This window comes from Convolutriloba macropyga, chromosome 12 (assembly GCF_964194025.1).
Source record: "Convolutriloba macropyga chromosome 12, txConMacr16.3, whole genome shotgun sequence".
NCBI classification, from domain to species: Eukaryota; Metazoa; Xenacoelomorpha; order Acoela; family Convolutidae; genus Convolutriloba; species Convolutriloba macropyga.
In genome coordinates, this window is record NC_134479.1 from 35,476,447 (window position 1) to 35,502,319 (window position 25,873).

The 25,873-nt window shown below is 35.4% G+C and overlaps 1 protein-coding gene across 1 annotated transcript; it reads left to right on the plus strand.

The window, feature by feature from the left end:
- The first annotated feature begins 226 nt into the window (after positions 1-226).
- Positions 227-24,636, plus strand: LOC142350479 (lactase/phlorizin hydrolase-like). The gene is made up of 6 exons (XM_075402330.1): positions 227-654; positions 1,099-1,218; positions 7,165-8,476; positions 14,343-14,692; positions 19,484-19,603; positions 23,014-24,636. Exons 1-6 carry the CDS (start codon positions 436-438, stop codon positions 24,325-24,327), a joined length of 3,435 nt encoding a protein of 1,144 aa, XP_075258445.1. The 5' UTR covers positions 227-435; the 3' UTR covers positions 24,328-24,636.
- Positions 24,637-25,873: the final 1,237 nt, after the last annotated feature.

Consider the following 25,873-nt stretch of genomic DNA (forward strand, 5'->3'; position numbering starts at 1 on the left):
TTCTCACTGTATATTGCTTTTTGTTCATATGTCTTAGGTTTCCTTAGTTTTCATGTTTTTATAGGTGGGGTTAGATAAGAGATATTTTGCCCGACTTTTCGAGTCGTTTGCGGTATTCTACAGGCTACGTTTTGTATTCATCCCTTTCGAAATGTTTTCGTTTTCCAAATGAATTGACTTTTGATCTTTTGTCAAATTTTCAGTCAAATTCAGAGGACAGTTTTGTTTTTATAAGTTCATTGTCTCGACAAAATGAATTCTTCTGTCTTGGTTTATGTTGGAACCTTCAGTGACATTTCAGTTTGTTTACTAAACACACTCATAACCATTTGACATAAAAGCGTCTCAATTATTTGATGTCAAAGTTTGTCGGACGAAGTTGTGCCTTTACGATAAATTGGTCTCGCAAATTTTGACCGGCAAATTAAACACGAGATGATAGCCATTTCAGCTGTTTCAATTAGTTCGCTCGTTTTTCTCTGCGTTTTGGTTAGTTGTCAACACGAATCCGATGAAAATTTGTTCGTGTACCCAGACGTGTTCTCAGATCCGACTAGAGATGAATTTGAAATTGGGTCGTTTCCGGAGGATTTTGAGTTTGGAACTGCAACTTCATCATACCAGATAGAAGGAGCTTGGAATGTTGATGGAAAGGTGAGCATTGCGATGGAATTAATTGAGAAAAAAGCACTTGAACTATCAGTTTTTTTGCATAGTTTAGCGCCATTCATTGCTGAATGGAGCTATTATTAGAGGTTTTTGAGTATATGTAACGTTACCTGACTGGAAGATACTGAGAAAATCTGGCTGTGATCGAGAACCGCGATCCCAGTTGTTGAACCAGATTTTAATATACTTCTGCAGAGTCGCGTAATCGTATTTAAAAAGGGTAATTTGCATTTTGCAATTGCCAAATTTTCTGGTTATGTACGCCGGAATTTCTGGCTGTTTAACTTCTAGCTTTGCCGAACTTGGGCATATTAAAACCTGCTTTCGGCATTTTAAAATCTATTTTAATCACAGCCATAAAAACTATATGAGAATTTTTAAGCCACGTTATCTTTGTTGAGAAACCGTTTTGTATTTATGTGCTTTTAGGGCCCACATATCTGGGACACATGGGCCCATGACCCTGTTAAACACGTGTACAATGGGGAAACGGGTGACGATGCTGACAGGAGTTACTATCTGTGGGACAGAGATGTAGAAATACTGAAGGTGAAAATATTGTTCATTAACTTCAAGAAGTGTTAGAAGGTTGAAAATTAACAAGCTAACGAATATTGTGAATGTGATAAACTTGACACAGTTTATCGAGAGACTTGTGCAACGTATACTTGGCTATATAAGTGAATCCTTGAGAAACAAGAAAGAGTAAAATAATTGGTTGCAATAGATACAATTGTAATGAAGGCTATTAAGTAAAAGATGGTGGTTGGAATCCTGTACTGATCATTTCTACTCTAGATGAGGCCCTAGTTCAAAACTAATGCCAAATTTGCAAACATTTGCAAATTTTTGCTCAATAATGCCAAATCAGTAAAAATTTGCAAATTATCTCTTCACAAGGTCGAAATTTTTCAAATTGATGTTAAGTTTGCAAAAATTTGCAAACGATGGGCCGGTCGAGCTCTGCTCAATTTATCAATGTGGTTTATTTTCCTAATTATTTCTCAGAGATTGCTTAATTTAATTGAAAAATGTTCAAAATACACCTTGTAAACGATTTGTGTGCTAAAATCACCCTACAAGGCCAACTGCGAACTATAAGAGACATAAATATTCCGACCTGTTTGCAAATATTTGTAAAATTAATGCATTATTTTTACAAAATTTGCATTTTTTTATAAATAATTGCAAATTTGATATTAAGTTAGAACTAGAGGGTTGCTGATAGCCCCCCCCCGTAATAAGCAGTAATAAAACATTGTATAATTTCCTTTCAGAAGAGTTTTCAAAGTTTTTCTCTTTTATTTCCGGCGTCTACAGAATTATGCAACATTTTTGCATGATGATGAAAAAAAATAGTTTTCATGAGTTCAACTCAGCACTCTGGCGGTTTTTATCAGGGTGCTCCAATGCGCTGCATTTCCCTGAGGCCAAGAAATCTGTTTTGCAATGCTTTTTTGCTGCCTTGGGTCGCGGAAATGCGACAAAGTGTTGCGTGTTCAACGCATTTTTACACAGTTATGTGCCGAAATTTTTTTGAAATCTGGACCAATTACAATTTTTTTGAGCCCTGGTTGAAGCCCATATTCGACAAAATCTTACGAGAGTAATGCGAGAAAGTCGAAGTTACTCCAGCCGCAAAGCTCGAATAAAATACTTAGGGTTCCAAAATTTTTTTAGAAAAACGTTATATCTTAGGCGAGCCCAATTTCTTTATCTGAACAAATTTTCTATTTACTCTAAAGCCTACCTAGACATAATGAAATGTATGAAATGTATCAGTTTTACGTTACCAAGATGCTTCTAAATTTCACCAATGTTCATGATCTTTCTACAACTGTGGACCAGTTTATCTATTCTGTGCTGAATACTGGCGCGTATACAATGAGCTCCCCAAAATGTTTGGGCAGCAAATAATTTTTTCGGAACTCTTTTTAGCACCTGATTGATTTTCGATATTTTTAATGCTCTTCTTTAGTCGATCTGTCCATTAAGTATTGCAAAAAAAAATTTTGGGCAAATGACTAAAAAATTAGGGAAAAGTTTTTCACTAGTTTACCAAAATAGAAACTGAAAAGACTTAAAAATACACGAATTTATCGCATTTTGAAAGCAGACAACAATTTGTAAAACGAATAAAAAAATTGAATAAAAATTTGAAATAAATTAATAACTGCTAAGTTTTAGCAATCCGAAAAGGTGAGAAAAATTAACGGACAGGCTCTGATTAATTGACTAAAAACAAGATATTTTGAAGTGCATTTTTTTAAATTCAGGGACTATGTCTTCCAAGTTTGCATTCAAAATGAAAACATCCAATCTCTATTGAGCATTGAAACAAGGACACAAGTGAAAATATGAAGCTTAAATAATTGACAGCAAACTTCTTGGCAAGTTCTAACTACAAAAGAAAGCAGATTTAACACAGAAACCGCGAAAGCAGAATCTTTTGATCGAATTTTACATTAAAAACCTTTCAACCCAATGTCTATTGTCTTGATTGCTGCACTTTTTAAGTGGAAACATAACTAGGATTAGTTGAAGAAAAATTTTAGTGGATCGCAAATAAGAATACTTTCTTTTTCCATTGGTAGGCCTTTACGTTTGTGCTTTTGTGAGCTATCTCCGCATATTTCCAATTGCTTTCATAGGAACATATTTCTGGTAACTTCTCTTGGATATCGCAGAAGACTGCATGTAAAAAACAAGTGTGAATAATTAATTTTTGTTGACCATCAGTGGCCTAAAAACAAGCAGCATTTCTCAAAGGTAGTCTAAATGGCTGAGAGGTGAAAAAAATTGGTTTAAAAATTGAACCTCCCTGGCTTCTTTTTTGAAGTTGAAACCTAACAGAACCCACGAGTAATTTTCCGCATATTTTCAAATGCTTTCAGTGGAACATATTTCTCGTATCTTCTTTTGGATATCGCAGAAGATTGCATGTAAAACAATTGTAAATAATTATTTTTTGTTGACCATAAGTGGCCTAAAAGCAAGCAACATTTTTCAAAGCAACATTTCTAAATGGCTGAGAGGTGAAAAAAATTGATTTAAAAATTGAACCTCCTTGGCTTCTTTTTTGAAGTTGAAACCTAACAGAACCCACGAGTAGTTTTCTGTGCTAATTTTGAGCAAGAAAAATGAAATAAGGTGAAATTACCTCCAAAATTCATCTGTGGAAGGCCGAAAAGCCAAAAAAAGATGGACAGAAATTTAATCTTACCGCTCTACTACATGGGGTGCAAAAATCATCTGGTAATGTTTTTAGTAAACATTTGTTGCGATTGCAGCAATCATACAATTTTCACCGCACTGAAATTGATTACAGTGTTTTGCCACTTTTTTTTCGCAAATCCTTCGCATACCAACAATGGCGAGAAAAAAAGTGGTAAAAAAAATAGAATTGCAAATCTTTAATTGCTCTGGAACAATATTTGAAGCAAATATTCTACAAGTGTGTGTTTTTCGTGCAAAATTTATGCTTTTCAATTTGCGCTTTTCTCTTGAACAAAAGACTTCTCAAGTGACTTTTTCACCCTTATCATCATCATTTTTGAGTGATCTCATTTGCTCTCACAGCAAGGTAAGGTGTTGGTAAATTAACAACGATTGCTTATTCATCCAGGAACCAATAGCCCAGTGGCGAAGCCAAGAAGGCTAGGACTCCGGGGTTCGCGGTTTCGCATCCGCTCCGGTGGGACCCTTTTCTACCCATAAAAAACTATTTATCTAAGCTCCAGCCCCTGAATTAAATTGGCATTGCTGTCATTCGAGAACAAAATGTTTGACATTAGTCGGTTTATGTTTGTTTTGTTTAATGGGGGCTAACATTTATTTCATCTGTAAGTTGTGCAAATGCCGTCATCGTGACGAGACTCGGTTAAATTTGTCTTAAAAAACAACGTCCGGTTTTGGGCAAATCGTAGCAATTTTTATTGGAGCATCATCTAACCACGAAGATTGCCGCACAACTTCTTGTAAGATTTGCACCAAAGTCCTATAAATTTAAAGTTAAAGAGACAATGAGGCTAAAGTTGAGGGAATTTGGTTGAAAATAATGAAATCCGAAAAACGTTATTTTTTCGAATTAGGCCAAAAATAGCGTAACTTGGCGCTAGCATTTAAACCATTCGACTTCGCGAAATATGCAAATTTCAACGGACGGTTTTGCTAGCTATTTGAAAAAATGTCACCTTCCCGTACTCCGCAACGACGGAACGTTCAAAGAATTGTTGTCTCGCTTGCGTGTGAAATCAAGCGTGACTTTGACTTTATTGCTCAATGAAAATTTTATTGCCAAATAATGCGCTACGTTCAAATACAGCTATTAGCGATAACCAAAATTTCTTACTTTATTGATGAAAGAGCCTACTATTGAACTATTAATACTGGAAAAGTTGTAATAGCGTCCAATTTTTGATTGTGTAATAACCCAGGTTTAGGTCCAGACCCAAATTGAGCTATGATCAGACTATGCAGACTGAAATGACCTCTGATCAGACTTTCCAGACCGAAGTTACCTCTGATCAGACCTTCCAGACCAAAAAGATCTCTGATCAGACTTTCCAGACCAAAATGTCCTCTGATCAGACCGAACCCAGACCGCTGTCCAGACTATAGTGCGCCTATGATCAGACCCAAATTCAGACCATTGTCCAGACTATAAACAGACTATGATCAGACCATCTTCAGACCATGGTCAAGACTCAATTTCAGACCATTGCCCGGACCTTAATCAGACTATGATCAGACTGAAGTGCGCTCAAAATTGTCTGATCAGAGAAAGATTTTAATTATGAACAAATCTCTTAATTTTGCTATAATATATTCATTTCATAAAAACTGGTGTTTGCAGTATTAAAATCATCTAAGGAAAAGCCAATTCTGAAAATATTGCTAATGAAAACGAAACCTAACTGTTGAGAAAAAAATTTGTTTGCCATACCCCTTTGTTCATATTTCTGACTCAATGAATGAACTTAGACAGCTTTCCACAAGAAACGTCGTGGTCTTCAGTTAATCAAAGTTTCTTCTTGAGGGGACCGGCATTTGCTAACAGCTGGACTCCTTGTTTCTGATCAGAGTCATCGGACTTTAGATGAGTCTCTGATCGGAACGCTGCTTTATTGTTGCCTCTTGGCAGAGCCAACATCCCTCAATAAAAAACCAAAAGAAATTGAAAAAATATTGCACTCGAAATCAGATCTTCCAGACCAATTTGACCTCTGATCAGACCGAACCCAGACCATGGTCCAGACTATAAAGACTATGATCAGACCGTCCAGACCGAATTGACCTCTGATCAGACCGAAATCAGACCATGGTCCAGACTGTTGTGCGCTCAAACCGCTTTCCAGACCCTGTAATTTTGGTCTGGGAACACAGGGGTGTGCGCTCGATTGAGTCTGATCATAGCTCAATTTGGGTCTGGGCCAAAACCTGGGAACCTATTTTTACGCCTTTCTTTTCTCGGTACTGTTGCTGTATGATGATTTATTTCATATTCACAGATGCACCGATGAAAACTGCTCAGTTTAATTTATTATATCTAAATTATTAGTATCACCATTTTAAAAACTATTAAATTACTATTATCCTTCATTAGAATTTAAAATTACTGAGACCTTTTGGTTTCAAACGCGAACTGCGGGTGTGGTTCAAAATGGACGGCCAGAATTGGTAACTGACTTTAGCAGAGGCACGTAACCTCGCTCAAAGCACGCAACTTGCACGCTTGAAAATTCCAACATTTGGACAAAGGAAAGTTCTGGTTCTAAGTTTACAAGTTTTTGGAATTTTTTTACTTCTTGCAATGAGAAATTTTGGCATTTCAAAAACTTGAGCAAAGATGTTTTAAATAGAGGTTTTGGTACTCTGCTTGAAGCCTCTCGGATCGTCTGGCATTTGTAGAGAACCAGGTAGCGGTTCAAAAAATACGCCAGCATTTGGAATTCAGTTCTGTGGAGTCACGTGAACTTGCTTAAAACACGAACTTGAAGATCTAAAAATGTCAAAAGATTATAAAAGTCATCTTATAGTAGGTATATAGGAATTTCTGGCATTAATACTTCTGGCATTGCAAAATTTCAACATTTCGGGTTTTAAATATTGTTGTCTTTTTCCAGATTCTGCAGAAGCTATCCATTATTTTCTCCCTTTTTCACTCAAAAATGATCGAAACATGAATATCTTTTTAGATGAAATGTTTAAGTCAAACTCAGTCAATTTGACAATGACCACCAAACATGGGCGACCCAAGTTGAGGTCTTAGGCGAAGTCCAGTATGTCCAGACCAGGCTGGGTCCGTGAGTTCAAAATTACATAATCTGGAAACTTCGAAAATCTCACAAAGGTCTGGACTTGTGAAGCACAATCCGTCTGAAGGGGTCTGGACATAGACATTTTCCGTCCCTGGATGTTCGGGCCTACTTGGTTTCCAAACGTCACCTCATCCTAGGAATATGTTTCAAAGCTCACAGCGTCAAATTTTTTTAGGAGCTGGGAGTTAAATATTATCGCTACTCATTTTCGTGGGCTCGAATTCTACCTTCAGGAGAGCTGAAAAACCCTTCGGCACTCTACTCAACAGATGCAACAACCTTCCCAGTTGACTCTGGAATTAACTGGCCTGGAATCAAGTTTTACAACGATACCATTAACAAATTGGTCGCAGTGGGCATCAAACCAATTATTACTTTGTTTCATTTCGAACTACCACAGGCGTTGCAAGACCAGGGTGGACAAATTGATCCAAAGTACCCCGATTGGTTTTCAAATTATGCCGAACTTTGCTTCCGACTCTTCGGTGATCGGGTTAAAACTTGGATTACGTCCAACGAGCCCCAAACTGTCGCCAGATGCTATGAGTACGGAGCTTGCGCACCTGGTGTGTACATGCCAGGAGTTGGAGGTTACCAGGTAATTCATCAACAATTGCTGGCTCATCAAGCTGCGTGGCATATTTATGACAAAAAGTACAGAACACTGCAAGGTGGAGAAGTTGGGCTGACAAGTTCATCAGGTTGGTGCGGGCCGGGATCGAACCTCCAATCAGACATCGAAGCTGCGCAGAGACAAATGGAGTTTACAACTGGCTGGCTGATGTCGCCGTTGATTGGAACGGGTAATTACCCACAGGTAATGATTGACAATATAGGGAACCGAAGTCTCGATCAAGGCTTCAAACAGTCGCGATTACCTACTTTCTCGGCTGAAGAGCAAAAATTGCTTCTTGGAGCGACTGATTTCTTTGCACTGAATTATTACAGCGCATCACTTTGTATGGCTTCTAACTCGACAACAAACCCAAACCCAACAATGAGCAATGATCAGGATGTGAAATCTCAAACCCCGGATGCCTGGCCCTACACAGCTACTCCCTGGTTTAGGGTTTGCCCATTCGGAATTCGAAATATGTTAAACTGGGTCCAGAAAAATTACAACAAATTTAAAACTCCTTGGTACATTACAGAGAATGGGTACAGTGCGTACCCCACAAGTTGTGAAGAAGTTATGGACGTGAACAGGACACAGTTTTTAGTTTCGCACGTGAACGAAGTTTACAAGGCAATTCAGGATGGTGTTAATGTAAAGAAATACACTTACTGGTCTCTGATGGATAATTTTGAATGGAACGATGGATATAGTAAAAAATTTGGATTGTACTGCGTGAATTTCGAGGATGAAAACAGATTGAGAAGCGAACGATATTCAGCGCATACATATGGGGAAGTTATACAAAACCATGGCTTCGAAAATGAGATACTGATTGAAAACTTGATTCAAATTGGAGTATTAACTGTTACTTAAATGCCAAGTAATTATATTAGAAGATTGATTTTATTTATAGATCACATTTGTTTCATAACAACCAAACAAAGCTTTGATTGCATTAAAGATCTGATTCGTTTACAAAAATGGAATTTTAGGATACAAAAGTTACCTGGACTGGGCCTAAGAGACTTTCAGCGCACAACCATTAGATTTCAGGTGATCGCAAAGATACCCGAAGTAAAAGTAAGCCAACATAAATGCAAGCCGAAAGTTATGTAATAGTTATGAAATCTATCAAAAATAATACATAGTTAACCCTTAAAATCAACAATGCACATAGTATTATATTATAGTACAAAATGTATTCCAATGCACCTAATATATCGACCTAATAGAAACAAAAATAAATCAACTTTTAGACATCTTTTGGGTACGAGCCTCAGCAGACCACTGTCCATGGCATACCTCTCATCCGCCGCGGGATGGTTATCGTGGCGAAGCCGCGACGCGCGCGAAGCTTGCCCGCCATCCCGCTCGGCACGACTTTAAATACGGTATCCGAAAATTTTTCGGCTTACTTGACCTCATTTTCAAAATTCGGCTAGTTTGCCTAGCGGCTTGCTTGACCGCCAACCATTCTTTTGACGCCTGAAGAACTCTATTGAACGGAAATGACGGTGCTATCAAAGATGACGTACAGAAACTTCAATTGGGGCCAATCAGAATTGAGAAAATGGAAATACTGATCTCTGATTGATCCATCCGAATATGATCGAAATATATGCTGATATATGCTCAGAAAGCACGTTAAAACAAAACAGTAAAAGGTATTTTTGGGGAAGTTCACGTGCGGTTGTCATAGATTAATATCAAGTCCCAAAGACTACTGAGGCATGGCAATGGTGGACGAGGAATGTCCAGCTCCTTGATGATCAGAAACCTATCACAAAGCTCATCGACAACTTTTAGTGGGATGCGGCTGAGAAACGACTTTGATTATCTGTGAATTTCGTTGCCTTTTAAATAACCATTATCATTTGAATATTTCTAGGGAAGAAGGTGATAAAAATTATAACACTTCAACTAATTTACTTAGCTCTCTTGAAGATTTGAAGAATTGGTTGGTTAAATGTTCCAAAACAGTTCTGGTTAATATGTTCTAAGCCAGTTACAATAATCCTCATATTTTTCTTTCTCTTAAAGTTTTTTTTTGAATTCATTATCTCCCTAACCTGTGGATCGATTAAAAACTATCATCCTAGTTTGATAATAATTTTTTATCTTATACTTAAAATTCTCAAAATAGGTGATTCTCATTGTTAGAATAATTTATCAGGGGGACAAAGTTCCCAAGATTATTTTCCTCTTTTTTCAACAAGATGTGTAAAGCAGCTGCCTGATTTGTTTTTGTTGAGTTAAAGTTGTTTTCAAAATGTCAAAGCATCTTTCAATATATGAGGGGGGATTTTGATCCTAACCGTTGGGTTGTGAAATAGAGCTTAAATCAAATTGAAGCTATTTGGTGGGAAATTGCAAAAAGGAAGTGAAAAAGAGGACTTGGAAGCTATTATCTTGCATCTTATCCACTACCCATTGCCCTAATAGGCTTCATCTTCCTAGCTTTGAAAATGAATAATTTTGGAACAGTTTTGATGATGAATTAAGGTCATCTTTTAACCGATGAAAGTTGCGCTCTACTTCGCTTTTAGGTCCCGTCAAATGAGTGAACGCCAGAATGATTGGGGGTCGTTTTTTTCTGGAAGCATCCGTCCAGAGGCTTTTTTAAGACCAGATGACCCGATTCGAGACCAAATGGCTACCTCTTGTGACATAAAGTTATCTTGTGACATCATTGAAAAAAAAGCTTGTGTTGCAAAATACAAGAACTTGCTGGATGAAATCTTAATTTGTAAAGTAATGCAAAATGAAAATTTATCTTGAAAGATTGACTTTTTTTATTTGTGCAAGCCGAGGTTCTTTTATACATTTACTTTAGAAAGCATGCGTGAATAAATTAGTTGAACAATTCCTTTCACACAAAATCAATCTAGTAATTACTAGATCTGATTTCGCTCCTTTGTTTAAATTTCGAACTTTGCGGAAATTAACCTGAAAGTGAACTCATATGTAAGCCCGAGAATTTTGGGGCAGTATAGGTACGAATTCTGCAATTTAATCAATATCTTTGTTGTATTATTACAAACTAATCTGCTTGAACTGTCTGTAAAACATAACCTATCCAACGAGCTAGCTTGTATTTCTCGAAGCATTTACTTTAGAACAACTCCAACAGTATTTCAAGACGTATTACTGATTTGAACTGTGATCGTTAAGTAAAATTTAATCTAACTATTTGTTTTTCAACTGCTTTGATTATTTTTACTATTGTATTTGATTCTTTCTTTGTTTTTCCTTAATTCGATATACAAATACTGAGATTTGTTATCCCACTTTAAATTCAAACCCAGGCAATTTCCAACGTTCATCCTAAATTGTCTGAAAAATTTTCGCACTTAAATCTCATCTTGAAAGACCTCGCCAAATTAGGGAAAAAGGTGATGTAATCTGCCCGGAGTGGTAATATTTACTCCCAAACTTTTTAAAAACGTTCAATTCCAAAGTCATGACATACATTAGCTATCAAGGGAAACAAATATCTAGTTTAATTATACCTCCATAGGAAGCTGGTGTGGCCTGTCAATATCCAGAATATGTCATACCACTACAAAAATACGACGAATACTGAGAAACGGAAATAATTGAATAAATTTTTAAAAAGAATTGAAGATTTGAATAAATTTTTGAATAGTATTCGAAACGACGAATTGAAAACTTGAGAATCGAAAAAAAAACTTGTCGAAGCCGTTAAAAGCATAATCTAATAAAAAAGCAACATAAAATTTCATCTTATTACAACACCATTAAAGTGATATGAGACATTTAATTATTGTGATATGATGACAAGACGACAAAAAAAACTCATAGAAGAAATATCCGAAAAACAAAAAAGTTATGAAAACTTGTTGTGTCAGAGCCAAGAAAATAATTACTTAAAACATTAAACAGCAGTGCAGACTGAAATTTGGGTTCACCTGAAAGAAGATGCGACCTCTCTTTGCTTATACTAAGCGACTTATTGACGGTAAGTTGAATAATTTTAATATTCACAGCAATAACAAACTTTCATTTTTTTTAAACAAATAAAACTAAACATTTTGACATGCAACTCCCTAAAAGACGAATTGGAAATGCATTTAATGATACTATGTAAAAAGACTGCATAACAACGAATGAGGGCAAAATTTAAAATTCGCAAGACTTTTTACGCAAACATAGTGTTGAAGCTATACAGACAACATTGTTTTCATTGAAAATTTTACATGTTTTCATTGGGTCGCATTTGCACATTACGGAAATCTGTCAAACATTGAGCTCTGATTTTCAGTCATTCTGGTCAAAAAGTAATACAAAAGAAACAAAAAAATCAATTTTATTAAAAATGAGACAAAGCCCCAATGCACAAAGAGTCATTTTTGGATTGTAAAAGTCCAGAACTAAGACTAGCTATAATAGCCTTGCTATTGATGTTTGACCGTTAAGAATGTTATTGTTCAAAATATTAACGAAATAGATCATTTGACTTAAAACAACAAATAAATGTACACTTATAAAACAAATTAGCAAAAATAAATCAGGAACACTCTCCACTCTCATTGACAATTATAGTGATTATAGCCCTTTTAAAAGTTTGAAAGTTTTATTCGGTGTTTCTTAGATTTACTTTTCCGGAAGAATTAAACAGAGTTGGTTAAAGTAGCATATTTGGTGCCATTTTTGAGGTTTTTCGAAAAACTTAGCGTAAATTTTAGCCAAAAAGTCGGATCAAACAGCGGTCAACAAAGCTTTTTTGTCTTTAAAAATAAAACCAATAATAATAATAATAATTATTAATAATTTGAACACATGTTTCGCAAAATTGACGGAAACGTGAGCAGAAATGCGGATATTTTGAAAAAAAAACGACGGACTTCAGTCAATTGTTTGCTAAATTCTAAAACTCGATAACACCGTTGATAAAAAGAAATTCAAAGAAAAAATCTTTGTAATTATATATTCTCGGCCGGACAGTGGCGAACCAGAATAGATCTCTATTTTGAATGAATGTTTAATGCACTTGGTCATGCCTGACCTAATGTGGGATTAACACGTATACAAAACACACACATTTATTTTCATTATATTTAATGTATAACTTCAGCGTCATATTTCAAAACATGGAAAATATGGCGAGCAAATTCGTTTATCGCTTATAGTCAATCAGAACTATATGTTTTCTATTTCTGATCAGAAAATCTTAAAAATCATATATTGATACCCAAAGTGGAATTTGTGAGGATACTTAAACTGTTTTCACTTTATAGCGCTAATTCCGCTTACTTCGCGGTTATTACCCCTCAGCCACAGATAGAAAAAATTATAGAAATAAAACAAATAGAAATGAAATCGAACAATTCCCGCTCTCTCACTGGTCACTTTCAAAGGCATATTGCTTAAAACAAAGAAATAAAGAAGCGCAATAAAGAAATAAAACAGGGAAATACAGAAATAAAGAAGCTTTAAAATGAAGAGGCGCAACAATGATCTATCCGTTGTCGTCCTCACCAACTCACCAACCCCCCCCCCCCCCCCCGTCAGGAGGTTGGGGTTGCAGCCACGGAGGAGTCAATTGGAGTTTCTCACAACCCGATCGCGGATAACCAAGCGACAAGAAATGCTTACCATTCACCTTTGCTTACATTTTTTTTTACTTTGATTAATAATTAATAATTATAATAATTTTGGTTCCTGCGTAATTGCAGCGGAACAGCATTAGGCGACTTCGGCCTGTTCTCAGCTGCCCTTTTTCTTATTTTTCCCCACATTTCAGACTGATCTTTATATGAGCAGACTTGCTCGTTTTTTGGTGACTATAGCCACTTTTTTTGCGTCAGAAACTTTCACGTGGTACCATTATTGCAGCCAACATTGGTCAGGCTATGGTCAACCTGAAGCTATGGTTAAGTAAGAGCTCATCCTTACACAGACAGCTTCAAGGAGGCAGGGGATTGAACGCTCAATCATTGGCGTGTAAATCACACACCTTACCTCTCGGCTATCACTCCACTGAATCTATTAGATCGTTTTGGCAATAAACTTCAAGCCTAGGGTGAGAACTTTCTTCTTCTCGCATTCTGATAGAGGCCCATTGGGCTTGCTAATTCCCATCTAGAATCTAGATGGTTTGACACAAATTTTTTATTTCTTTGAACAAAAATGTTTTAAGCAGAAAGAGATCACCGCAAAAGTTATACAGAATTGTTCTTTTTTAAAATTTATGTTCATCTTTAGTTTTAAATGATATAACTGTACAATATAACATTGATGATAATTACTGTAAAAAGTGTCAAATTTGGTTCTAATGTCATTTTTGAAAGTGATGGCAACTTTCTTAAGTTTTCAAGAACCTCAAATCTGTGTGATCAAATTCTTCTTAATGAAAAAAAATTATGGTTTGAGCGTTGAATTCTTATCGCTGTTTTGTTTATTTTGGTTTTAAAACTACTGTGGTGAAAAAAAAAATGTTCTTTGCTAACACATTTGACCAAAATGCTAACATTGAATTCCATCGTGTTATAAGATTTATGCGTTTTACAATTATTTTGTTCAGTTTTTTTGTTTTATAAGTTTATTTTACTTTATAAAACATTAGCACAGAGCGTTTAAATGACGTCTACTTAGCTGTTTATTTTTTAGTTTTGATAAAACATTAGCGTCGTTGCTATTAGCATATCAAGTCGCAAACTATTTTTAACTAATTTATGACCTTTGCAGGCCATTTTAATGGCTATTTAACTAATTAGCTATAACATTTTGGCTTATTTACGAAACACACCCGGTGGTTCGACTTAAAATGTGTCGATTATTTGATTTTAGATGTTGTCGTTCATTATGCTCATGTTTGCTCAATTGTTGCAAATTCGAGTCATCAATCAAACTCAACATGATTGTCATTTCTATCAGCTCGATCATTTTTCTCTACATTTTGACCAACTTCCAAGTGAAATCTGAAAAGAAGTTGTTCGTGTATCCAGACGTCTTCTCAGATCCGGGTAGAGATGAGTTTGAGATCGGATCTTTTCCTGAGGAGTTTGAGTTTGGAACTGCGACTGCAGCGTACCAGATAGAAGGTGCATGGAACGTTGACGGAAAGGTATGGGCAGGTTTAGTGGTAGAATTGAAATTGAGATTTTTTCCGTTATTTAAAAATTTGTTTATGTTTATTAAAAATTTTATTAGAAATTGTTTTTGGTTGATGTTACATTACATGCAGTATTTTATTGCTATACACACATTATTTTCAAACCTCCACTCTAGTAGTATTTTCTTAATGCCTTTTCATACGTATGCATACGTAATAAATCAAATGCATACAAAACATATACAAATGGAGGTGCCCAATTTACAGGGGGGGGGGGGGGGGGTGCTAACAGAAAAGATCCGGAATCGTTTACTCCAAAAAGTTGCACATTTTTCGTTCGGCTTAACGTATTAATTATCTAATGATCAGATCCTATTTTAAAACGCTTCTAAGATAATTATTAACCAAAGATAATTATTAAACTTGATTGGCCAAATAACCCGATTGGTTTAAGTGAAAGTGCAACAATCATAAGAAATGGCGAATTGACTAGTTTTCGTCGCTTTCTTATCTAATTATCTTTGGTGTGGGGTCGGGTTGCGCTCCCCTCAAGGTCTCCAGATTTGAGAACGCACAAATTTTGTTGCCAGAAAAACACGTTCGGTCGTGATATTTTGTTCGGTTGTGATATATTCATATCAAGTCCCATAGGCCGCTGTGGCAGAGCCGTGAACCGCGAGTTAAATGGTTTTGCACCCCATTTGCGTTTGCTTACAGCAATTATTACTTCTAATGTTCCTCCTTTTGATCTTTTCGGCTAATTTTCACCACTGATAATATTCCGGACGCCAAAGTTTTTGTCGCCAATAAGAGAAATTTTTAAATCCCTTTCACGCTATCAAGTACTTAAGAGTCCCCAAAATGAAAATGAGTGAATCTAATGCTTGCAAAAAAGACTACGTTTTCAAGTTATCGCATTCTTTGTACACCTCTGCTGAAAGAATTTTGACAAAACATGCAAGAAGAACAGGAAAACTGGGACAAAAGGATAATTACTCTATTCTAGTTACCTTACCCAAAGGTTGGTGTCAGAGTAAATGAGCATTGAATCTCTATAGAGACATTCTGTTTTTAAGATGGCCAGTACGCTGCTTATGTCCCAATTTACATGGGCCAGTCATAATTTTTGTGTAAAATTTCCTGCATGAAAAATAATATGATCAGCTCAACTGCAGTCAACAAGGTTTGATTTATATGCGATTTGAACTTTTGCGTGGGTAATTGTAGCATTTAATTTGCGAAGCAGTCGTAACCACTAAGCTAAATGGGCTTTGTGGTAAATGCCTACAAATTAGCTGATACATAAATAGTATGTATACTACTACAGTAATTAATAGTTATAATATACAAATGTTCAGACTGAATTTTGGGGTATGAGTAATTTTCAGAATGTACACGATAAGTTGAGCCTGGGCTAACTCTATGGCGTCAATATAATCACAATGAAGAAGAACTGCACATAAAGAAACTTAAAATATTCTGGAGATGCAATGTTCCAAAGCTGAAATATGTTTTTACACTTGAAACGTGCTGATTCAGCTCTGAAATGCTCTGATACTGAGATCTGGGTAGTCTTAAGTTATGGGTTGCAGAATAACGGGAGAAAACTTTGCAATAAAAGGAGAATGGAGCTAAACTAGAAGGCTACAAGCGTTCAATATTGAATTATTAACTTCGACTGATTTTTAAAAGGTATTATCATATTTTGGCGTAAAGTCAACTGTAAAAGACTCTTTTGCGATATATGCCAGTTTGATTTTGAGTTATGCTCGGCCTTTAATTGCTTTTATTTTTAATAGCCTAGTGCCTACAGCACCTTAGTTTAAAGTTTTTGCATAATGAATTCAATTGTCCATTTCGCCTAATCCAGCTTTTGTCTAAAATCCCAATCCCGAAAACTAGCATGCAAATGATATTCAACTGCAGTTACCACTCGGAATGTAATTAGGAATTGTTCCAAAACACTAAAACTGTTAAGATTTATTGCATTGGCTACAGAAAAAAGTTGTAGCATTTCAATTCAACGATACCTCACTTTACTTTTTTATAGAGTGACAAGTTTAATTTTTGCGAACTGTACACCAACCGATCATCTGACTGACAAACCGACCATCTGACTACTTGATGTGGGAGTCTAGGAAATAGCTCGCTTGGAGGACATTTTTAGCACACCCTCATCTCAAAGTTCATGTCAAAGTTTTGAAAAGAAAACCACTCACATTTCTTCACTCTCCAAATTGACCCACCAACAGATAATGAAACAGAAAACCATAACGCCTCTTCGAGCCGTAAGAACAAAGCGCCCCGACTGAGTTCAAACTCTTTGAGTTGTATTAAAAGTAAAAATATTTAGCTCTCAAAACAGTCAATAGTTGTTTCACAGGGAGAGGTTTTGCGGGATTCTTTTTCTATAACATTCTGCTCTGAAATGTCATTTGAATAATGATGAGTTACAAAAGCAAGAAGAGCTTTTTCTGAACGATTAATGCTGATTAGATGTCATTTTGAAACCCTTACCCAGTTGTACATTTTTAGACTTCTTTATCTTGCCTGGCATTTTCTGATATCACGCCATCTTTCCTGACTTTGTCTGTTATAATTTTTTTTCATGGTTATAATCTTTCTTATCAAACTGTCTGTTCTGTGTATTTCTGAGTCAAACTCCAAATCCCCCCCACTTCAGTTGCTGTTGAACCATAATTCCTTTGTTTCTTTTTTACTGATTGATTTCCCTTCATCCAAGTTTTTCCAGACTATTATGGTGGAATGTTCCGTCATTCAATTATGTGACCCTTTTTATTTCTGACACCTTTTTATTGTGATGATTGTATTAAGAACAGAAATGTATCAACAATTGTGGTAATTGATAATTGCAAACTGTAAGATATCGATATAAATATTATTGTCAGAGTTTTTCTTGCGGTAGAATTTACTCTATCATCACTTAAAAAATATTTTTTAAATTTTTCCTTATAAGTTTAAAGATTTCTGTTGTCGGCAAACGGATTAACAATTGCAACCTCATCAATTGTCACAAAAAATGAATAAAGAAAGGATCTTTTGTCGGGAACAAATTTTCGTGAATTGAACTTTCGAGATTTTTAATGTAAAAAGTCGATGTTCAAGGGCTTGTTTCTATTTCATGACACAAAAGTTGATTAGAGAAAAGTTAACAAAACTTTGAAACTTCGTCAGTAATTGTAATAGATTCTGTGGGAACGTTTGAGCCTCTTTGAAACAGACTGCCGTAATTAGAGTTTTTCACATTTTTGTTGTTGCCTTCGTCCCAGCATCTGACTACATGATGCAGGGATCTAGGAAAAACCCTAGGACAAAGAATGCCTCCTAATTTTAGCTGGAAAATAAACCACGACGAATTAAACCCCCTTGGAAATAAACCACATTTCCAAGTTCTTATGACGTCATGTCGGGTTTTGTTTCCGAGGGGGTAATTTTCGCCAGGGGTTTGGTTTCCCAGCTAAAACTAAGTTAATTTTTGTGGGTTTTTTGGAACCGATGATGTGCACAATTTTACGTTGAGTAGAGCTTTTACTGTTAAACACGAATTTATTAGATCTTACACAATAGAGAATTTAGTATAAAAAGGTCTATCTATTAGAAGCAGAAATTTTTTGTGTAAAGTTTATTAATAACAATTGTCATTTAACGTCCTAAGAAATACTTCCTTAAAAATTTTCCCGAACCACTGGGGTGAAGACCGTTGAGTTTTTAGGGTCTGCATGAATAATGAGAAATTAAAAAAAGCATTGCGAAAAAAATCTGGAGGCAACTCAGACGATCGGATATTCACAAGGAAAACCGTAAATGCAAGTGAAGCCATTGCAGTTTGTCTTAGAATTTTAATTCTTTTTCTCGCCAGATTTAATTTTTTTTAAAAAAAAAACAATCATATAACTACCAGAGCTGACACCATGACGATTTGGGTGTTGACATCATTAGAGCAAGTTGAAATTTAAAAAATTATATGATATCGCTTAGTTAATATATTTTTAAAATAAAACATAACTTTCATAGAACAAAATAAGTGAACTTTTTAGGAGGGTAAAATACTGATAGGTTCAAAAACGGACAGGAATAAAAACTGTCAAGAAAAACCTACAATACTAGTTTTAAGAAAATGTAGACCTCCACAAACAACCCTGCGAACCAGGGGACACATCTTGAGAGCATAAGGTATATGATGCCCTTAGTAATTAAACTAAATTTTTGAAAAGGAAAAAAATACTTAAATTTTGGACTCAAAACTTTTTTTACTCTGGAGCCACTACCTATGAGACAAACATAGTTCATACTTATGATCTGTTGGAGATATCATAGACAACCTTTTGCAAAAATTATACTAATCAACAAAAGACAGAAGTATTAGAACAAAATTCAAAATCAAGATAAAATTTTAAACTCGAAAAACACCCCAAGTTTTTGCAGAAAGCAATAATAAGTCAAAATTTTCATGCAGACATCTTTCAACTTCTCAGTGCTGAATTATGCTATATGAAATCATCTAGCCAAAAAATAAAACAAAAAATCCAAAAAAGGCAAAAACAATGATTTTTTTAAATAAAAGTGGGTCGAATCATACAATAGGCCTGAGGCGAGAGATATTATTACGCATGCTTCAGTGTGGTGAAGAACATGTTTTTTGTTTCAGCTATTGTTACTATTTCTTTTGGTTTAAGCAGTTCTCGAGTCTACCAGATTCGCTTAACCTATAATTGAATTGCCAATTCAAGTTGGTTACAGCGAAAAGTTTCTTATCTTGTTTTCAATTGTGATAACTTTTAGGGGCCACATATTTGGGATACATGGACCCATGACCCAGCTAAGCACGTGTACAATGGAGAGACGGGTGACGATGCTGACAAGAGTTACTATCTTTGGGACAGAGATATCCAGATGATGCAGGTAAGCGCTCTGTCCATAAAAGGTCGAATATCTACAAGACGCTAGTCTAGACCTGGAATTATGAAGAGACTTAAAAATTCCAGGTGGGGGTAAAAATATTAGTTGCTCTCAAACGACGGTTGTAGCAATTATATTGGTCCTGTCGGTCTTTTTTAACGCAATTTTTTGTTTGGCAGATTTCTTGTCTGACCCATTGACTTTTCGTCCTTAAAAACAGAATAAACAGCTAGCGCCCAGCGGAAATTAAGTGCTCTTAGAGCCTTTCAGCTCACTAGTCTCCAAGTAAACGATTCACAGAAACTGTTTTGGAGAACAATACTGATGGCGTGAAGGGCGGTTCTTAGAGTTTGAACCTCCCCCCCCCCCACCGCTGCACATCGTTCAGCCCCACCACACCCCCCCCCCGTTGGCCCCGATCCTTTGAGATCACTTCGCACAACGATTGTCGGTTATGTTTCATTTAAATTACACGGTCAAGGACCCTAGTTAAAGTCGAGGTTTATTCTTTTCATAAGTCGAGCCAAGTTTTTTTCATGGTTCGAGTGGAAGTCTTTTCATAGGCAGTTTGGATCAAGCAAAGTCGAGGACGGCACGCCCGACAAACTCTTTTCATATTAAAAATCTGTCGAGGACATTCTTTTCATGCCTTAAGTCGGTCGAGGACGGTCTTTTAATAATTCCAGGTCGAGACTGGGGGAACGGGCTGTCATTGGTCTGTGATTTTCTCAAGCAAATAAATATCACCAATTTTTTCAGGACCACCATGAAATCTTGTGCACATAGTATTAGTAAATAAAAATATAAGCAAAGTTATTGCTTGCAAAATCAAAAACCATTCAGTATAGATATTGGTCATTTTGGGCGCTGGTTTGTCGTAGTGATGGCTAATACATGTAAAATGAGATACTCGTCATTTACACTTCTGTATGGGTTGTTTCTGATAGCTTTTCCCGGAACCTTAAATTTGTAGTGTAATCATTGCACTCATTGCAAATGAATATTTTCTTGGAGTATTTGAAATTGAAAAATGGAAAGAAACCCAACATGGATCAAATGATGTCAAATTTGAGTTCAATTAGCTCTTAAGCAGATGATCAGGTTCTTTGAACTGTAAAATATGCTGTACTTAATGTTATACTTAATAGTGTAACTATCTCTGATTTGTAGAATAATAATCCAGAGCTACAAATCTTGGAACATTGGACGGTCTAGTCTGATAGCTTATACGTATAAGTAGGATGATAAAAATTTTTTTTATCGTTCTTAAGCTAAAGTAAAAACTGGTTGTGTTTTTTCTGCTCAATTTTTCTTCTTGTTCTCCTCTGACTTGGCCAAGAGTTTTTAGTTGATTGTTTTTATAGAAAATTACTGTTATAGATCTGAAATGTCATATCTCTACACTAAAACTGAAACTACCTTAATTACATAATTTTGAAGAAGTATCGCCACCCAGTTTAACTAGGAGGAGCAATTTGGTTAATGCCTTCTTATCATCTAAAAATATACTAACCAGAAATGGTTGTACCTCGTTAAAATCGCCTGTAACACACAGTTCGCATGGCAGTTATCAAAAATTACTCTTAGTACTGTTGAATTCAATTACGCGTTTATTAATATCAATTTTTCAATGGCGGTTTGAAAAGCAAAATGCCAAGTGTGTGCCTTATCTTCAAGAAAATACTTTCTGAGTATTTTTTAATAACAGATATTGTTAGTAGTGCGTCTAGACACGTCTTTGCTAAGCACTTTTCCCAAATTCGATTAACTTCCTAATTTTCTTTAAAAAAAGGTACGTGCTAATGCACCACATTTTTGCTATCTAATTCTAAACCTAAGTTATTTCAATTTGATATTTTTTAGGTTCAAATCCGTGAATTATCTACTTATACAGACTACAGAAAAATTTGGTATAGTTATTATTCTCGTCGCATTTTTGATTAAGTTTCTCAATTCTGATAGAACTTATTGTCCGTATAAACGGCCATTCTTCTAATTTTAAGGACAAAAAGGCTGTTTGGGACCAGTATTTCAATTAATTGCGTACCACATGTTTCTATACTAATCATGGAAATGTATAACTAAACCAACGTGAAGAATTTAAGTAGATACTTCTATTTAAAAAGTGTTTGGTCAAATTTGTAACCGCATATTTTACTTTTGAGTTCAATTTTGTTAAAGAAGTGCTACAAGCATCATTTGGATCGTTGGAATTTTGTAATTACATTTGAAAACACTATATTTACAAAAAAAATAAGTTTTCTGCAAAAATCTTCTTCCAATAGCTCCTGTTTGCAATTGTTCTGATTTTTGCCCAAATTTGTTTTAGAAAGGTATCTCCGCAAAAATCGAATTAACTCAATTTAATCACCAGAAGTTTGCAAGAGAGCATATATTTTTTTATTATCTGGTTTCATTTTTCTCAATTTACGTGTTTGAATCCAAAAAGTTGACGTTTTATTGAAATTAACTCGCCGACACGTTCCTTTTGCCAGAAAATTATTCCTAGTGGATAATTGTTGAGCAAATAAAAACCTGGTTCATTTCATTCAATTTTGTTTCAGTTAGACGGTCATTGCGGAGAATCAAGTCAATCAGATATAATGCAATGCAATCTTAGGCAGTTTTGCTTAATTCTATTTACCCAACGCGAAAACAGCCAATGTGCCAAAATACCCAATGTTTTGATACATGCAAATTCTTCTTTGTGACATTTTTGTTGAATAATCCTAGTACCAACTAGCATTTGGCACTGTTTGCTTTATTTAATTTAAGTAATATTAGTCTCAATTGTACTTCTTTTCATCCCGATTTTTTAACCCTTGTAATTTAACTCCCTATAAATTATCCCCTATTTTTTGGCTTTATTTTCCTGACAATTTTGAGCCATTATTTTACAGATTGAGATCGGGGTATGAGACGTTTTATTAACAGCTCAGTCATTTCGCCAATTTTAAGCTCTATCAATGAGAATAATTTTAACTGATTGAGACCAAATTATCCTCAATTACAGGAAGCTTAAAATCGTGTGAAACAAATAAGTGGTTAAATTATTGCGGAGTTATTTGATATGGGGTTTAAAAAAGTGGGTTCCAAATATAGGAGGTTAAAAGAATAGGGATTAAAAAACAGGACACCATAATTTCAATTCAAATTTTGATGGCCACTGAGGCATAAGCAGGGCCCGCAATGCATGGCCAAATGACTTGTCTTACATTTAAAACGTGGTAAATATACTTTATTACCGAATAAATTATCTTATTTCAGCGTTATTATGCAAAATGGACCTTCTGATAATTTTAACAATGGGATAAATTTGTGGTTTAAATGTTTGGTTTTTTGACATTTGATGTTTTGTCACTGGGTATTTTGTTCTGTCACTAAAATCAACAAAGTTAATTTTTCTTCTCTAGGAACTCGGCATAAAATTCTACCGCTACTCAATTTCGTGGGCTCGAATTCTACCTTCCGGTGAACTAAAAAATGCTTCGGTGCTTTCCTCGACTGATCCAAAAAACCATCCTGTTGACGCCGGAATCAACTGGGCAGGAATCCAATTCTACAATGACACAATAAATAAACTGATCCGAGCGGGAATCGAACCCATGGTCACTTTGTTTCACTGGGACCTGCCGCAGGCTTTGCAAGATAAAGGCGGCCAAACTGATTCAAAGTTTCCAGGGTGGTTTTCTGTCTATGCCGAACTGTGTTTCCGGCTCTTCGGGAATCGGGTTAAGAGTTGGATTACGTTCAACGAGCCCCAAACGGTGGCAGGCTGTTATGAACATGGGAATTGCGCACCTGGGGTTTACATGCCAGGAGTTGGGGGTTACCAGGTTATTCACCAAAACTTGCTGGCTCATCAAGCTGCTTGGCATATTTATGACAAAAAATATAGATCACTGCAAAAAGGCGAAGTTGGAATCACTATTTCCACACACTGGTGTCCGCCGGAATCGAACCTCCAATCTGATGTTGACGCTGCTGAAAGACAGAATGAGTTCACCATGGGCTGGCTACTCTCCCCACTAATTGGAACCGGTACATACCCACAAGTTATGATTGACAGTATTGGGAATCGAAGTCGCGATCAAGGTTTCAACCAATCACGATTGCCGACTTTCTCGGCTGAAGAGCAAAAACTGCTCCTGGGGTCGACCGATTTTTTTGGGCTAAATTACTACAGCTCGGCAATATGTCAAGCTGGAAACGCTACAACAGATCCGGACCCAAGCATGGATAACGACCAAGATGTTGATACCCGAGTTCCCGACAACTGGCCTTATTCCGCCTCTAGCTGGCTCCGTGTTTGCCCGTACGGAATTCGAAACATGCTAAATTGGGTTCAAAAGCACTACAACAATTTCAAAACGCCCTGGTATGTTACTGAAAATGGGTACAGTGCGTACCCTACAAGTTGTGACGAAATTCTGGACGTAAACAAGACACAGTATTTAGTTTCGCACGTGAACGAAATTTTTAAGTCAATTCAAGACGGCGTGAACATTCAGAAATATACTTTTTGGTCATTGATGGATAATTTTGAATGGAACGATGGATATAGTAAAAAATTTGGGATTTATTGCGTAAATTTTGACGATGATAACCGGGCTAGAACCGCTAGATATTCCGCTAATGTTTATGCTGACATTTTGCAAAACCATGGCTTCGAAAACGAGATTTTGATTGAGAATTTGATTCAACATGGTGTTATAACTGTTGTCTAGTTATAAACTGTTAATAGATTAAATTATATATATTTAACTTGTAATCTCAACCTATCTATTCTGTTTTAAATTATGCCAAATATTTGGTTTTGATTTGTCTCGAAACTGATCAGTACTCGTGATAAATTTCTTGCACAAAAATTTCCACTTTAATATTGTTATTTTTCCAATAGCAACGAAATCGCTTCAAGAATATTTAATTGGACCAAAAATAAACAAAAAAACAATTGATTATTAATTCTGATAAAAGTAATTTATTCTCAACGTGCTGTATAATATTGCTTCAAGAAAATTTAAGGTACATATTGAGGTTTTTTGATGAGAAAAGGAATCGAATCGTTGAAAGAATCTGAAGAAGGAGTTTTAGCTGCCGAAATATGTTATCTGATGGTAAATATGACATAACTGTATAGGTTTGGCTTCGTTTTTCTATTAATAAGTTTGGATTTCCAATCAAAACTACAATCTAAATTGCAATGCAGTATATTTATCCAAGAATTTTAATTTAATTTTCATGCTGAAAAAATAATATATAAGAAAAAGTCTTCAAATTAATTTTTGTTTTCGAAAAATTACAAAAATTGGTTTTTATAAAGCATCTGACGTCAATTATTTTGAAAAAGTTGCTACTTTTTTTTTAAAAAAAAAGGTTACAATTCTGCTAAACAATGGAAAGATCTTAGTATTATGTTGCCGACTGTATTATTCACATTGATGTTTTTGACATTGATTATTCACATCTCAAAAATGTTTTTGAAGCATGCTAAACAAGCGCAATTGGGTGGCCACAAACTTATTTCTTGGTCTATCCCTATGAATTTATTATCAAAAGCTTGTCATTTTTACTTCGGACCATGTTAAGCCTAAGTTAGCAAAAAAATACTCAACTGTTACTCTAACAGTTTTTAACTTTTTAGCTTTCCATCTAATTTTAATTAGCTGCTATTGTGATCAAAAGACTTATTATTCCAAAAAATTGAATCCTACAAAATATAGAAGTTCTTATTAATGAAAAAAATGAAAAACTGTTTTGCTATTTTACTTCTTCTTGTGTGAGAGAGGGGGAACTGAATTTATATTGGACTGCACAGAAAGCTGGCTCTCGAATTTATTAGCTGAATTTTGATTGTATGAGTTAGAAGTATATCAATTGAGTATTTTTTATTGTCGGCTTGTCTAACAAGACAATCAGGCTGCATCAATTGTTGACACAGAAGAGTAAAAATCTTTTTTACTGTATTTACAGATCAACAGACAAAGATTGTCAATTTCATTGTTTGTACATTTTCTTAACGAAAATATTATTGTAATGTCAAATGAGCTTTTGCTATTTTTCTTTACTTCAATCACTTTTCTGAAACAATGTATTTCTATAATAACTTTTTGAGATAATATCCCCGAGCATGGATTGTGTCTCAAAATTTTATATATGACATGATGACCTTTGATAAATATCTTACAAGATGCCGTGGAAGAAAATAACAAGAAGAACCGTTGTTTTATCAGATATGAAATTAAATTGGTTTTCAGAATTTAAGAACATATT